The 16931-nt window shown below is 48.7% G+C and overlaps 1 protein-coding gene and 1 non-coding gene across 4 annotated transcripts in view; both read right to left on the bottom strand.

Annotated features, from left to right (window-relative positions):
• Positions 1-16931, bottom strand: part of HPCAL1 (hippocalcin like 1) — a 230905-nt gene that overhangs the window by 132526 nt on the left and 81448 nt on the right. For 2 of the 3 annotated variants that reach the window (XM_049784547.1, XM_049784546.1), the window contains exon 3: positions 2006-2407. In XM_049784547.1, coding sequence (XP_049640504.1) covers positions 2006-2383 — 378 coding nt within the window. In that variant the 5' untranslated portion in view covers positions 2384-2407. Of the gene's footprint in view, positions 1-2005; positions 2425-16931 lie in introns of those variants that run through there. The other variant, XM_049784548.1, reaches the window with a different exon arrangement.
• Positions 16428-16591, bottom strand: LOC126025316 (U1 spliceosomal RNA). The gene has a single exon (XR_007501338.1). It is a non-coding gene; the product is annotated as a U1 spliceosomal RNA (small nuclear RNA).

The following is a 16931-nucleotide window of genomic DNA, read 5'->3' as shown; positions in this document are numbered from 1 at the left end:
AACTCTAGGGGTAGAGAATATTCTGGAAAGCCCCAGAGACGGCGCATAGGCTTCTCCAAGACAGTCCTGCAGCCTTGCTGCCTCCTCCAGGGCAGGGACCCCCATCATGCCTGGGAGGTCCCTGGAAGGACAGAACCTCTGAGGATGCTGAGTCCTCTTGCTTCCCACAATGCCAGCTCTCCTGTGCACCCCAGCCTAGGGGTGACACACAGAACAGCGGCACCACCATGACACTCACTCCTGCCAGGGTGAGCTAAACACATCCTGTCTGAAAAGCAGAATAAGACAGAAAAAGAAAGTATGGAAAGCCAAAGAAGAAGAGGGGCCGGGGCAAAGTTTCTGCTCTCGGGTCTGCTTCTGGCCCTGGTACCATCTCTGGGCACAGAGCGGGGTAGTCTGAACCTGGACTACTTTAGCTCCAGCTCAGCAAGATTCAGTCTTGGGGAACAGCCCGGGGAGCCCAGCTGAGAGCAGAGCCAGACCCTGAATGTCTCTGAGAGCTGAAAACCTCCAGAAAGGGGCAATGGGCAGGACTCCAGCCAGCAAGCCCTCCGTAGGCTCCATAAATTTAGAAAAAAGTCTATGCCCAGTGGGCAGCTCAGGCACAGAGGCACAGCTCAGCACAGTGGCTGCCCTCACCACTTGGAACCAGCCCATCTGGGCCTTAAGTTTCAGGGCAAGTCAGCCTGTTTGCAAGTGAGCAGCATCAGTGACCACAAGGACGGTCACCCCTGATCACAGCTAATTCCCAAATGCTGACCACCAGATGGAGAGTCTCACGGGGTGAACCACTTCTGGGATGGGGTATGGGGCACACAGGCACTGACTGTGGCTCACAGATTCCTAAGGGCTCCAGGGTGAGATATGGTGCTGGGTAGAACTAGGGTCTCACAGGGCAAGGATCTGGGTTCTCTCTTGTCTGGCTACATCCTGACCAAAACCAAGACCTTTCTGGTTTTTTGTTTTTGTTTTTGGAACATACCCAGCAGTGCTCAGGTTTTACTCCTGGCTCTGCATTCAAGAAATCACTGGTAGCCTTGGGGACTATATGGGATGCTAGGAATTGAACCTGGATCAGTTAAATTCAAGGCAAATGCCCTATCCATTGGGCTACCATTCTGGCACCCAAAAATCAAAACCATTTTTACCACCAGCCTCAGCATAGTTCATTTCTATTTGCTTTTTGTTTTATTACATATTTATATATATTATAATATATTATATATGTTATGTATATATATTTTTGTGCACATATATTTTTATGTATGTATGTATGTATGTATGTATGTATGTATGTATGTATGTATGTGTATAATACACACTTGTAGTATGGATTGTGGAATTCTGGTGAGGATTGAAGCCAGGGCCTCACATAAGCAAGGCAAGTGCTCTATGCTGAAGACACATCCCGGGCCCTGTCTTCGCATTCTTAGGGACTTTTATCTCTCTTAGAGACTCTCTCTCTCTGAGCCTCAGATCTCATAAACCCCGTGGAGAATGAAGCCCTCAAAGAGCTGGGACAATGAGCGCTGATCCAAGGGTCTGGAGAGCAAGCGAGCGAGCGCTTGGCAAATATGACTCAGCATCAAGAGCGAGATGACCCTCAGACAAATTCTTGGAAACGGCCACTTGAAGTGAAAGGACGGGTAAGAAAAACAGATCTTCGAATAGTCATCAGGCCCAGGGTTGTTTGTGTTTCCTCCACGTTGAACAAAGGGATGTGATTCAAAGACCCTTGTGTGGGCAAGATATAGGTTGGGTGCATGGGAGCTGGGTTGGGCAGGGGTTTGAGTAGGGCTGGGAACAGGCTTTGCAGGCAGGAGCCCCAATAGCAGCACCAGTTCCCCAAATAATTCTGGGAGCAGCTGCCAGCAGCAAGCCAAACAGAACCAAAATGTGTGCCAGGGAAGCAGGTGGTGGCCTGGCTGGGGAAGAGTACATAGCCTTGCTCAGGAAGCAGCTGCATGGGACCCCACCTGCATGGGATGTGGGGCTCCTGTGGTACCTGCACGATCTCCAGCATCTCACTACGGCTGATGTAGCCATTGCCATCCAGGTCGTACATGCTGAAGGCCCACTTGAGCTTCTGTTCCAGTTTGCCCCGCGACGTAACACTCAGCGCAATGATGAACTCCCGGAAGTCAATGGTGCCATCCCCGTTGGTGTCGAAGGTGCGGAAGACATGCTCGGCAAATTTGGAGGCATCGCCATAAGGGAAGAAGTTGGCATAGATCTTCTTGAACTCGTCCACGGTCAGGTGGCCGGTGGGGCAGTCCTTGAGGAAGCCCTTGTACCATTCCTGCAGCTCGTGGTCTGTGAACTCAGTGTTCTCCCGCAGGTCCTGCAGCACCTCGGGCCGCAGCTTGCTGTTCTGCTTGCCCATGGCCGGCAGTGGGGGGAATCACACCTGCAAGACAGTAGTGTCAGCTGGGGATGCGGCAGGGGACGGGGATGAGCCCTGATGGCCATGGGATGGGATTTGAGTGAGGACTGGACTGGCCTCCATCAGAGCATCGTTGTGCTCTGCAAAGCTCACCAGCCCCTGTCCCTTCCAGGGAAAGCCCAGATGCTCCTGGGAAGCCAGGCCAGGCCTCCCTCCCACAGCAAATCCTATTTCCAATGGAGCATGTGGACATGTGAAAAAGAACAGTCAAGAAAAATTGATGAAATGGGGCCTGGAGAGATAGCACAGCAGGAAGGACACAGGTAGGACAGCCTTGAATATGTCCAACCTGGGTTTGATTCCCTGCATCCCCCTGAGTATGAGTGATCCCTGAGTGCAGCAGAGCCAGGAATAAACCTTACGCACGGTTTAGGGGGAAAAAACAAAAAGAAAGAAACTATAAGAGATAGAGATGGGGGGCCGGCGAGGTGGCTCTAGAGGTAAGGTGTCTGCCTTGCAAGCACTAGCCAAGGAAAGATCGTGACCGCGGTTCGATCCCCCGGTGTTCCATATGGTCCCCCAAGCCAGGGGCGATTTCTTTAGCCAGGAGTAACCCCTGAGCATCAAACGGGTGTGCCCCCCCCCCCAAAAAAAAAAAGAGATAGAGATGGTTGGGGCTGGAGTGATAGCACAGCGTCAGGGCATTTGCAAATGGCAATCCCGGGAGGACCCGAGTTTGGTTCTAGGCATCCTATATGCCCCCCCCCCCAGCCTGCCAGAAGCGATTTTTGAGTGCAGAGCCAGGAGTAACCCATGAACACAGCTGGGTGTGGCCCAAAGACAGACAGACAGAGAGAGAGAGAGAGAGATATTGAGAGAGAGATATTGAGAGAGAGATATTGAGAGAGAGATATTGAGAGAGAGATATTGAGAAAGATATTGAGAGAGATATTGAGAAAGAGAGATTGAGAAAGATATTGAGAGAGATGGACATTTCTAATAACCAAGGGATATGTACAACAGAAATATGTCACACTTCTAAACATATATGCACCCAATGAGGGGCCAGCAAAATATTTAAAACAATTGCAAATAGATTTGAAGAAAGACATCAATAAATAACACAATAATAGTGGGAGATTTCAACACCGCCCTGTCAACTCTGAGAGAAAAACTTAATAAACTGATTTAGAAATGAAAAAGGGGAGATTACTACAGAAAAGGGGGAGATTACTACAGATTACTACAGAAAAAAAATTAAAGGGTCATCAGAGACTACTTTGAGAAACTCTATGTCAGAAAACAAAATAACCTGGAAGAAATGAATAAATTGTTGGACTCCTATAACATCCCAAGGTTGAACCAAGATGATCTGGAATACCTGAACAGATCTATTACTATTGAGGAAATTAAAATGTTAATGAGAAACACTCCCAAATAGTTCTTACAAAGCTAAATCACTTTGATACCAAAGCAGACAGAGATGCCACAAAAAGAGAACTACAGACCAATATGCATGTCAATCAATGTAATATAACATATCAACAAAAATAAAAATAAAAACCATATAATCATATCATAGATGCATAGAAAGCATTTGACAAGGTTCAACATGGATTCATGATAAAAAAAATTCTCAACAATAGACTGGAGAGATAACACAGCAGTAGGGCATTTGTCTTGCACGTAGTCAATTCACGACAGACAGTGGTTCGAATCCTGGCATCCCATATGGTCCACTATGCCTGCTAGGAGTGATTTCTGAGTGTAGAACCAAAAGTAATCACAGAGCGCCGAGTGTGACCCCAAAACAAAAACAAAACAAAACAAAAAACCTCAATATGATGGGAACTGAAGAAACTTTTCTCAACTTAGTCAAAGCCATTTATCACAAGCCTACGGCAAATATTATACTTACTGAGGAAAAAATAAAAACCTTTCCTCTAAGATTGGCACAAGACAAGTTGACCCTCTCACCACTTCTAGTCAACATAGTACTGAAGTACTTCCATAATAATCAGTCAAAAGATACCAAGGACATTAAGATAGGAAAGGAAGACGTCAAGCTCTCAACTGTTTGCAGATGACATGATACTATATTCAGAAAATTCTAAAGACTACCAAAAAGCTTCTACAAACAATAGATTTGTATAGTAAAGTGGCAGGCTGCAAAATTAACACTCAAAAACCCATAATGTTTTTATATACAAGTAATAAAAAAAGAGACATTATAAAAAGAATCCCATTCACAATTATGCCTCAGGAAAAAAAAAAACAAGTATCTTGGAGTCAACTTAAATAAAGAGGCAAAAGACAAACAAATAAAACTATGTTTAAAGAAATTAAAAAAAGATGTAAGGAAATGCAAAAATATAACCTGCTCATGGACTGGGAGAATTAACGTCATTAAATACTCCCCAAAATACTTCCCAAAGCATTGAACAGATTTTACGCAATTCCTCTAAGGATACCCATGGCATTTTTCAAAGAAGTGGATCAAACACTCTTGAAACTCATTTGGAACAATAAACGCCCATGAATAACTAAAGCAATCTTTGGGGAAAAGATGGGAGGCATCACTTTTCCCAACTTTAAATTGTACTATAAATCAGTAATCATTAAAACAGCATAGTATTGGAACAAAGACAGACTCTCAGATCAATGGAATAGACTTGAGTATTCTGAGACTGACCCCAGGTATACAACCAATTAATCTTTGATAAAGGGGTAACAAATATAAGATGAAGCAAGGAAAGCCTCTTCAACAAGTGGTGCTGGGAAAACTGGCCAATTACATGCAAAAAGATGAGCTCAGACCTCTCTTCAATCAGATGCAAAAGATCAAATAAAATAGATTAAAGACCTTGATATCAGACCTGAAACCATATGGTACATAGAAAAAAGCATAGGCAAAACTCTCCATGACATTGACACTAAAGGCATCTTCAAAAAAGAAAACACCACTATCCAAGCAGGTAGAAACAGAGATAAACAAGTGGGACTACATTAAACTGAGAAGCTTCTGCACTTCAAAGGAAACAGTAACTAGGATATAAAGGGAGAATGGGAGAAACTATTCACCTAAGACCCATCTGATAAAAGTCTAATATCTGGGGTCGAAGCAGTGGCACAAGTGGTAAGGCGTGTATGCCTTGCCCGTGCTAGCCTAGGACGAACCACGGTTTGATCCCCTGGTGTTCCATATGGTCTCCCAAGCCAGGAGCGATTTCTGAGAGCACAGCCAGGAGTAACCCCTGAGCGTCAACGGGTGTGACCCCCTCAAAAACAAAACAAAAGTCTAATATCTAAGATATACAAGGTACTGTATATATACAGTATATATACAAGAACTGAATAAGGAAAAAATATCTAACCTCATCAAAAAATGGGGAGAAGAAATGAAGAATCATTTCCTTAAAGAAGAAATACAGATGGCCAATGGGCACATAAAAAATGTGCCACACCACTAATCATCAGGGAGACGCAAATCAAAGCAACAATGAGGTACCATCTCACACCACACAGAATGACACACACCACAAAGAATAAGAACAACCAGGGCTGGCATGAATGTGGGGAGAAAGCGACTCTCATTCACTGCTGGTGGGAATACCATCTAGTCTAGCCTTTCTGAAAAACAATATGGAGATTCCTTAAAAAACTGGAAATTGAATTTCCTTATGTTCCAGAAATACTCCTAGGACCACAAAAAACACATTACAAAAGTTCCCTCAGCACTGCTATATTCATTGCAGCACTATTTATAATAGCTAGATTCTGGAAGCAATTCAGGTGCCCGACAACATATGAATGGCTAAAGAAACTGTGGTACATCTACACAACAGCTGCTTCCTACACAGCTGTTAGGAAAAATGAGTCATGAAAATTGCTTTGACATGGATGTACATGAAGAGAATTATGCTGAGTAAAATGAGTCAGAGGGAGAGGGATAAACAGAATAATCTCATTCATCCGTGGGATATAAGGAAAATAAAAGACAGTGTGAGGATGATATCCAGAGATAATAGAGATGAGGATTAGGAGCACCAATCACAAAGAGCAAAGAGTGCAGGACCTAAGAGAGAAGGGCGTAATATGAAAGGAACTTCCATGGCACCCCTTCATTAGCAGTAGTGCAAACCACAATGTCAAAAAAGAAGAGAGAGAAAGAAGTAAAATGCCTACCCCAGAAGCAGGTGTGAGGGAAGATAGCATTAGGGAAGGTAGGCCCGGAGAGATAGCACAGTGGCGTTTGCCTTGCAAGCAGCGGATCCAGGACCAAAGGTGGTTGGTTCGAATCCCGGAATCCCATATGGTCCCCCGTGCCTGCCAGGAGCGATTTCTGAGCAGACAGCCAGGAGTAACCCCTGAGCACTGCCGGGTGTAGCCCAAAAACAAAACAAAACAAAACAAACAAAAAAGGAAGGTAAGAGGGAAACCTGACGTTGTTGGTGGGAAATGAGCACTGGTGAAGGTTGTTACACACTGTGATTGTAATTCAATCATGAACAACTTTATATGCAGAATAGAAACTTATAGTATGAGTAGTATGAGCAACCTTGTAACCATGGTATTTAAATTAAAAATAAATAAGAAACAAAGAAAGGTAGGAAGGAAGGAGTGAAGGAGAGAGGGAGGGGGAAGGAGGGAATGAGGGAGGGAGGGAAGGAAGGAAGGAAGGGAGGGAGGGAGGGAGGGAGGGAGGGAGGGAGGGAGGGAGGGAGGGAGGGCGGAAGGAAGGAAGGAAGGAAGGAAGGAAGGAAGGAAGGAAGGAAGGAAGGAAGGAAGGAAGGAAGGAAGGAAGGAAGGAAGGAAGGAAGGAAGGAAGGAAGGAAGGAAGGAAGGAAGGAAGGAAGGAAGGAAGGAAAGGAGGCGCAGGCCCTGTATCCCTATGGCTGTATGATCCAGCGTACAAAGCAAACCTTCCTCTTGGCCACTGCCCCAGCAGCTCCAGGCATTGCTCTGGTCGTCTGCTGGCCTCTCTCAGGCCACACACGAGCTGTCTCCATACTGATAACTGTGTCGAAGCTTCACACCCCTTTCTCTGCCTGCTGCTGGATGAGGTGAGTTCAGAGCTCACAGAATGGATAGCTCCAGTATTAGAGTAAAGCCTCTGGGGCCTTGATGAGGAGGGTGCTGAGCCTCCTTCATAGGGCCCCCAGTCAGGAGGTCATGGACAGTGTTCTGGCCGGTGAGGGGCATGTGGTTGTTTTGGGACCCCACCCTGCAGTGGCTGGGGGGCATATAAAGTGCTGGAGATTGAACCCAAACTACAGAACAAACACTCCATCCCCTTGGACCACTTTCCCTGCCCTGTTCAACATAATGCAGATGTCCTAATGCTGGATGGTTTCTGGGGAAGGACACAGAGAAGACAGACCCTAGTCTCTCCCCACTAGGGAGCCCTGGGATAAGCTCAGGGAGAAGGTTGTTTGCCCCGTTCTCTACCCTCCCCTTGGTGTTGCAGACTGCTGGGCATGCCCGCCTCAGGATCCTGGCCTTCTTCAGGTGGCAGCAGCCACTAGAGCCAAGTTCTCATGGGAACTGGGCCCCCTTCACCAACCTACCCCCAATCCATAGGGAAGACCCTAATATTGCAGGAATCACAATCAAGAAAGATGCTGACACAATGTGACAGAGCAAACAAGCCTGTGCTGTCTTGGGCACCTCAATGAACTCTGCATCAGCGATTAATTTTTTTTTTTTGGAGGGGGGACACACTCGGCTGTGCTCAAGGCTTTCTCTGGCTCTGCACCCAGAAATCGCTCCTGGAAGGCTCAGGGACCATAGGGAATACTGGAAACTAAACTGGAGTCCGTCCCGGGTTCACTGCATGCAAGGAAAAAGCCCTACCGCTGTGGTATTGCTCCGGCCCAATTAACGAGCTTTGACTGGTGGCTGCTCCCACCAGTTATGGTTCCCTTCCTGACAGGGCCTGAGTCCTGTGAACATCCAGGGACCTTGGAAAGGTGTCACAGTGGATCAGGACAATAGCCATGAGGTGCAAAAACAGCCCATCATGTCTCATGCACCTAGGTGAAACTGAGGCTGGAGGGTGAGGGCAGGGTTAGGTCGCTCACCAGGGGTCATAGCCAATGGAGCTGGGGTATGAGCCCAGAACTCCTCAACAGACCCCAGGGCAGGCCTGGCCTTCCCTGCTTGAAGAGAAGATGAGGAGGAGGAGGAGGAGGAGGAGGAGGAGGAGGAGAGGAAGAAGAAAGAAGAAGAAGAAGAAGAAAGAAGAAGAAGAAGAAGAAGAAGAAGAAGAAGAAGAAGAAGAAGAAGAAGAAGAAGAAGAAGAAGAAGAAGAAGAAGAAGAAGAGGAGGAGGAGGAGGAGGAGGAGGAGGAGGAGGAGGAGAAGAAGAAGAAGAAGAAGAAGAAGAAGAAGAAGAAGAAGAAGAAGAAGAAGAAGAAGAAGAAGAAGAAGAAGAAGAAGAAGAAGAAGAAGAAGAAGAAGAAAAGGTGAGCGAGGTAGCAAGGCAGATGCGCTGGTCACACAGACGCACAGCTGCAGCTTCGGAAGCAGGTTTTTCTGCCATTGTCCTGAAGGCGTAGGAAATCAGTGGTACTTCAGGAGGACCCTCGGACAAATGTCCCAGCTCAGAGCAATAGGGCCGCTCCTACTCCCCTCCTACTCCCCTCTTCTTCTTCTTCTTCTTCTTCTTCTTCTTCTTCTCTCTCTCTCTCTCTCTCTCTCTCTCTCTCTCTCTCTCTCTCTCTCTCTCTCTCTCTCTCTCTCTCTCTCTCCCTCCCTCCCTCCCCCTCCTTCCCCTCTCCTCTTCCTTTCTTTCCTATGGGGGGGGTCTCCCATGGCCTTTAGGGCATAGAAGTACAAGCACTTTAAGAAGTACAAAATGAGGGGTCGGTGAGGTGGCACTAGAGGTAAGGTGTCTGCCTTGCAAGCGCTAGCCAAGGAAGGACCATGGTTTGATCCCCCGGCGTCCCATATGGTCCCCCCAAGCCAGGGGCAATTTCTAAGCACTTAGCCAGGAGTAACTTCTGAGCATCAAATGGGTGTGGCCTGAAAAACCAAAAAAAAAAAAAAGTACTAAATGAGGGGCCAGAGAGATAGCATGGAGGTAAGGCATTTGCCTTGCATGCAGAAGGTCATTGGTTCGAATCCTGGCATCCCATATGGTCCCCCAAGCCTGCCAGGAGCGATTTCTGAGCGTAGAACCAGGAGGAACTTGAGCGCTGCCGGGTATGACCCCCCCCCCAATAAAACAAAACAAAACAAAACAAAAGAAGTACTAAATGAGGTACAAGGAGGGCACAAAAGATGCGGATTCTCTAAGGAGAATGATTCACCCCCATTGGGTACTAGGCAGTTGGCTTAGAAGATGGGGCACATGAATGGACACTGAATGCCCTGGACTCACTAGTCCCCAAGAGTCTGGCTCTGAGAGCTGCTGTGCTTGCCCTGAGACTGATCTCCAGCACAATATGACCCCATAAACACTAGTAGGTATAGTTCTGGAGGTACCCAAGCAGCACCCCTGGACACCAGGCTTGGACAGTAAAGCTTCATTGGCCCAAGCATGACTGGGTGCATTGGCTCAAGATAACCAAGTGTGATCCCTGCAGAGGCCACTTCTAGAGAGCAGGAGACATATTCGAGAAACTGGGAGATCGAACACAGGTCTATTCCTGGGTCAGCTGTTTGCAAGGCAAACACTCTGCCGCCGTGCTATCGCTCTGGCCCACAGCCACCGTGCTTTGACAAGGCCGGGGTGCCAGATGGCCTTCGAGCTGTAACTTTCCCAACACCACTGAGTGGAGTCCATGAAAGTCAGATAAAGCCTGTGCTGCCCATACCCACAGGAGCCAGCCTGTGTGCACTCTCCAAAGATCCAGAGGGCATCTCCCCCAGAACCGCATCTCCATCTTTCCTGCAGCCTTTAGAGCCAAAGCAGGAGGCCATGAAGGAGACAAAGACAGCAGAACCCAGCACACACGGTGACAGCTCACTCCATCACTCACTAAGCTAGCCACCAACCTGATTGATGTCTGGTGGACAAAAAGCCAGGCAGAGCCACGGTGCACATTTCCCAGCAGATTAGCAACCCGGCTCTGGGCTCCATTAACCAGTTTCCTTTCATCCCCTCTGAAAGATAGGCATGGGTTAGGAGTGCCGGGGAGGGCACCCCACGCGGGGTCAACCACCTCTTCCTTAGCTGAAGAGCTTCATGTGCAGCCAGTACTGGGATCAGACGAGCAGCAACGTCAAAGAGGACATTTTAATTCACGGTAATGGAAGATGGGGCAAGAGTTAATGGAGTAGTTAGAACCTAGCTCTCTGCTTCTCGGACGCTGTCATTGTTCTTAATGTGCTAAAGTGTTTGCAAGGACAAAAAGTAAACCTGGAGTGAGAGAGCCTGATGGAAATCTTTAACCCCAAGTTAGTACCACCTGCAAAGTAAAGCTTAGTTCTGCCAGCTCTTTGCTGAGGCTCCTGGAACCAAGTGCCCAAATGTTCCATTAGTCTCTGCTAACAGCCCGCTGAAGGCCTGGCCAGGCATTTCATCCCATATCTGAACATTGCCAGCCCGTTGGATCTCCAATGCTATTGATCGGTGCTGACCTAGCTGAGGATATGTCGGGGCTGGGTGGGGGTGGGGGGGGTGCGTCCAGGGTTAGATGAGTGGTCCAGGGTGCATGCTCTGCAGTGTTGAATCCAAGTTTGAACCCCAGTACCCCAGCACCAAAGCACCACTGGCTACAGCCCAACAAGAAGCTTATACACAGTCCTGAGGTGGCCCTGGGGGTCTCTAGCATAGGAGGGCCTGATCATCGCTACAGTCTCAGGCCCGAGCACTGGCCCACTGGCCTAGTGGGCTGAAAATCACCAAAAATGGCCCTGCGTCCTCCTGGGCACTTCTTGGGGGCTATACCTTCCTCCCCACAAAGGAAATACACGGAGGGACAATGATAGAAGAGGTTGGTCAGTTCCTTTGTTTGTTTGTTTTTGGGTCACACCTGGCAGCACTCAGGGGTTACTCCTGGCTCTTCACTCAGAAATCGTTCCTGGTAGGCATGGGGTAACATGTGGGATGCCGGGATTCGAACCATGTCTCCATCCTGGGTTGGCTGCTTGCAAGGCAAACGCCCTACCACTGTGCTATCTCTCCAGCCCTCGCCAGTACCTTATAAAGAAATGAGTTCAGGATGAACTTGGAAGGTGTGAACTTCTGGCGACCAACAGGCATGTCTGAGGCAAGTACTTGCTCCAGGGACAGAGGACCCTGGGAAAAGATGTCTGCGCTTTCTCCAGCACCCCCTGAACAGTCCTTTCTGTTGGTGTCCCCCACGCTACGGTCCTCCCTGGGTCTCTGAGCAGGGGAGAAGGGGTGCTGACTTCATTTCTCCAAGACCTTCTCTTCTTCAAACAAGCAGGAGGGAGACTAAGAGAAGGGGCCTGTAGCCAGTCTTCAGAGCAGCTGCCTGGAGCAGGGGCTGCCTGTGGACACTAGGGGGCGCAGCCTCCCTAAGAGCCGCACTGCAGGTTGTGCCCTTGGCATGCCCCCACTTCTACCTGCCTTTCCACTAGCAGAGATGCCTTCAATAGTCACCATCAGTCAGTTATTAAGTGGCCGTCAAAAGAGCGCTTCAAAAGCAGCTAATTTGTACTTGTGCTTTCAGTGTGGAATCCCTGACTATCTATCTTGGGACCCCTTCCTAAAAAAAAAAAAAAGCACAATAGTTCTCTTATTCTCTTATATTTTTTCTACCACAACTCCAGGGAAAATGATAAATCACATAATTTGAGATATCAGTGCTCAGGGGCCACTCCTGGCAATGCTCAGGGTGCCAAAGATCAAACTGGGTCAGCCACATGTGAAGTTCCTTGTCTTGTACTGTCTCCCTGGTCTCTCACCTGTGTTTGTTTGTTTTTGTTTTGGGGTTTTGGGGCCACACCCAGTGGCACTCAGGAGTTACTCCTGGCTCTGTGCTCAGAAATTGATCCTGGCAGGCTCGGGGAACCATATGGGGTGCCAGGAATTGAACCCAGGTCCGTCTCAGGTCAGCAGCGTGCAAGGCAAATGCCTTACACTGAGCTCTCTCTCCAGCCCCTCGCCTGTTTTTTCTTTTTTTTTTGGTTTTTGGGCCACACCCGGCGTTGCTCGGGGGTTACTCCTGGCTGTCTGCTCAGAAATAGCTCCTGGCAGGCACGGGGGACCATATGAGACACTGGGATTCGAACCAACCACCTTTGGTCCTGGATCAGCTGCTTGTAAGGCAAACGCCGCTGTGCTATCTCTCCGGGCCCATCGCCTGTTTTTTCTTACCTTTTTAAGGTGCCTACTAGGAAAGGTTAAAATGTCACAAATGCAAAGCTATCTTAGTATCATAGTACAGTCAGTAGGGCTCTGGCCTTGCATGCAAATGACCTGGGTTTGAACCCCAGCATCCCATATGGTCCTCCCGAGCCACCAGGGGCGAATTGCAGAGCCAGGAGTAACCCCTAGCACTGCCAGGTGTGGTCCCCAAAACAAAACAAAAATGCCAGAAATGCAGGTGCACTCTTTATATTTCCAGTAGCCTCTCTGGGTGGGTCCCTGGGGTCTTGGGGACCCAGACAACATTCCTCACTGCATAGTTATGTGGACTGTCTCACAGCTGGAGAGGAGCCTTAGTTGATGTTGTCTCCTCAGTGGCCTCGGTGGCAGTGATAGTATTTCTTTTTTTTTTTTTTTTTTTTTTTTTTTGGTTTTTGGGCCACACCCGGTGATGCTCAGGGGTTACTCCTGGCTATGCGCTCAGAAGTCGCTCCTGGCTTGGGGGACCATATAGGACGCCGGGGGATCGAACCGCAGTCCGTCCTAGGCTAGCGCAGGTAAGGCAGGCACCTTACCTTTAGCGCCACCGCCCGGCCCTAGTGATAGTATTTCTACCAGTGACTATGAGCCCCCTTCCTCAGGCTCCTCAAGAACTTTGCTAGAGACTGGGGTGGGAAGAGTTGCATAACGGGGGGGTCCTGTGGAGATTCATAGTCATGGGGAACCCTTTTTCTAGGTTTTCTAAAACCTGTGGTACCCGCATAATAGCTCCTGGCCATGATCCTGGCTGAAAAATGAGCTTCTCAACTCTGGACCCAGAGTAGTGGCCTAAATCCTCAAGTCTCTCAGTGGTGGGTGGGGGAAAAATAAGTAGGGGATTGAAGCAATAGCACATCGGACAGGGTGTTTGCCTTGCACTCAGTCAAACTGATTTCAATCTTCGCCATCTCATATGGTCTACAGAGTCTGCCAGGAGCAATTTCTGAGGCAGTGCCAAGAGTAACCCCTGAGCACCGCTGGGTATGGCCCAGAAACAATAAATAAGCAAATAAATACTTGGAAAGGAGAGAGGGCCAAGCAAGGCACAGGCACTCTAGCCTGTCTTCAGACATTCCTCTCCCCTCCCATCCTGGGAGGTTGGCTGAAATATCCCAAGTGAGATGGGGAAAAGAAAAGGACTTCTTTCCCACCCCCAAGAAGTGTTCTTATTCTTGAAATCATTAATGCCATGGGAGGAGAAATGCCCTCACAATAGTCTCTCTATAAACACCATCTCCTCCTTGTGGTTCTTTAATTTCAGGAGTCCAGCAAACTCCAATTCAGCCACAAGTGCCCCATGCAAATCTCCTTGGGGTTAGACTTCCCAAGCCCCCAACAAGTGCTATTCCTTGTGCATTCCAGTTGTGTTTTGGGAACCTAATATTTATCAGACCACTGGCTAATACTTTACCCGCCTTAGGGTCCCTGGGGAATGAAAACCCCTTATTCACAGCTGCAGAACTTTGTAGTTCTGGAAGAACCGGATCTGAAGGTGCCATCTCCCACCTCTCTCCTGCCTTGGAGGGTCTCCTGAACCACTTCCAAGGGTCCATCACTGATGGCTTCCATTTTATTTAATCTCTCTTTATATTTTTGTTTTGCTTTTGAGCCACACCCAGTGGTTACGCCTGGCTCTAACCTCAGAAATCACTCCTGGCGGTCCTCGAGGATGCTAGGGATCAAATCCAGGTTGGTTCCGTGCAATGCAAGCATTTTACCTGCTATGCTATTGCTCCAGTCCTTTTCCAGCCTCTTACCTTGCTCTTGGCATATTACACACTAATAGGCCTCCCACTCCCCACTGAAGCCCCAGATCAGTGCCTGAACCCAGAGCTGAGCAAAGCTGGTTTTCCATGAACCAAGATGAATGAGTTTCTCCAAGCAACTCTCTCTGAAGAAAGGAAAGAACATCGGGGACCAGAATGGCAAAGTTCCAGATTCAAAGCTCTGAGAAAGTACAAGATGCAATTTAGAGATAAGTTTTTTGAAATCGCTATGTGCTGGCATAGAGGGGCTGTGGTAGAGCAGAGGGCAGGGGGCATGTTCATTCACCCAGCAGGGGCCATCTCTAGCCCTACCATCCCTAGCCCCATGGATCCCTGGGGGCTCACTACCACCCTCTGAGTGGATTCATTGCCCCAGTCCCTTAGCTTCCAGAAAGGGAAGCTTGAAGCTACGTCTGCAGCAGCAGAAGGAGGCACAAATGAGCCACTGGGGAAAGAGCCAGAAGGGCAGAGGAAGGGCTGTGTGCCCAGGAGAGAAGGTCTCCCCCTCAGGGACTGTTGCAGGACAGGAGCTTGAGGTAGGGCCCAAGGCAAGTCCCAATCCTCCTTGGAGCAGCCCACCAGCTGTGGACCAAGGGCTTCTACTGGACAGCCAGGACTGAGGGGTCCAATGCCTGTGAGGGGAGCCCTGGAGAGTCCTAGTCAGAACCCTGAGCCCTCTGTCCTGTCCTGCAGCCCCACTGCTCCCTTGGAAGTCAAATTTGGGTATCACAGGGGAGGGGGCACAGACTGGAGTATAGGGTGAAGTCTGACTGTGCTCCAGGTGCTAGCAGGCAAACCCCACTCTTTTCTGGGCCACCTGTATGGAAAGTTGGGCCCCTCCCAGCTATTCCTGTAGTACCTTCCTTCCAGGACAAGGGGGCACTGTGCCCAACTCCACCCCTCAAAGCGTATTATCTTACAGACCTTCTCCCCCAAAGCCCTCTGCTGGCTAGGAGGTGCATTATGTGGGTCAGAGGGGCAAACCTACTTCTAGAGTCCTCAGGGAATGGGTGAAGGTACCTGCATACCAAAAGGAGAGAAGGGTGGGACATGAACACTGAGCGTGAACAGAGGAAAGAACCAGAGAGAGAACTGGAAGCCTGGTGACCCACACTCTTGGGGGTGGGAGGGTGCCAAGATCAATTCCAGCTGCTGTTTGCAGAGGGAAGAGGCAAAATGTACCTAGGCCCTCCCCACAGCAGCCTTTGATGGTGATCTGCTCCCTGCTTGGACACGGAAGAGCCTCAGGGCACTGCAGGCTCTTCACTCGTAGGAGTGTGTCCCCTGGAACCTGCGACTTCTAGCATGTTGGCATCAATGAGGGCATCTCTGGCAAGAACCATCAGCTCGGTTTTCTCCACAGGATACAGAAGAGAATGGGATCTCAGACCAGGTCCCTGCCTGTGCCCCAACTCACACTCTCTGAACCCTAAGAATCATCTTCAGATGTGGGTCTCAAAAGGACTGAGTCCATGTCAGGAGGCTGGACATTGACTGCCAGCAGCACATTGTTGCCAAGGCAGAACTTAGACTGAAGGTTTTTTGTTTTTGTTTTTGTTTTTTTTGGAGGGTTTTGGGGCCACACCCAGTGACACTCAGGGGTTACTCATAGCCATACACTCAGAAAATGCTCCTGGTTGGGGCCAGAGAGATAGCATGGAGGCAGGGTGCTTGCCTTGCATGCAGAAGGACGGTGGTTCGAATCTCGGCATCCCATATGGTCCCCGAGCCTGTCAGGAGCGATTTCTGAGCATAGAGCTAGAAGTAACCCCTGAGCATTGCCAGGTATAATCCAAAAACAAAAACAAAAACAAAGAAAAAAGGAAGAAAGAAAAGAAAATGCTCCTGGCTTGGAGGACCATATGGACTATGGTTCATCCCAGGTTAGTACACTCAAGACAAACACCCTACTGCTTGCGCCACCTCTTCGGCCCCATCAAAGGCAGTTTTGTTTTTTTTTCCAGGGGAGAGTGTGAACACAGTCCCCCACTACTACAAATTATGCAGTCGAATTTCCCACATTTGGAGAAATCGCAGGGGTCAACACATCCAGAGTGCAATGGATAAGCCTCACCCTGGGGAAACCACCCTCGTGATCATGGTATCTCCCCTGCCAGGTAAGTATTAGAAGGCAGTTTTTTAAAGCCTAGAGGCAAGGCCCAGCCAGAGCAATGCTGCACAGCAGGCAGTGTGCTTGCCTAGCATATGGTCAACCTGGGTTTGATCTCTAGCAACCTATATGGTCTCCCGAGCCTGCCAGGAATTATCCTGAGTGCAGAACAAGGAATAGCTCTTGAGTACTACCAGGTCTGGCCCACACCCCCCAATTAGAAAAATAAAAAATAAATTATATTACCAATAGAAACTAAGGGCAGAACTGGTCTTTAGGAAGGTCACACTTGGTTAGCAGTGGAGTGGCATAGGTGAGGGAAGGAACTACTATGACGGTGGTCCAAAAAAGGGAA

The sequence above is a fragment of the Suncus etruscus genome, chromosome 12 (assembly GCF_024139225.1).
Source record: "Suncus etruscus isolate mSunEtr1 chromosome 12, mSunEtr1.pri.cur, whole genome shotgun sequence".
Taxonomy (NCBI): Eukaryota; Metazoa; Chordata; class Mammalia; order Eulipotyphla; family Soricidae; genus Suncus; species Suncus etruscus.
Note: the sequence above shows the minus strand (reverse complement) of the source record. Positions and strands in the feature narration are given on the sequence as shown.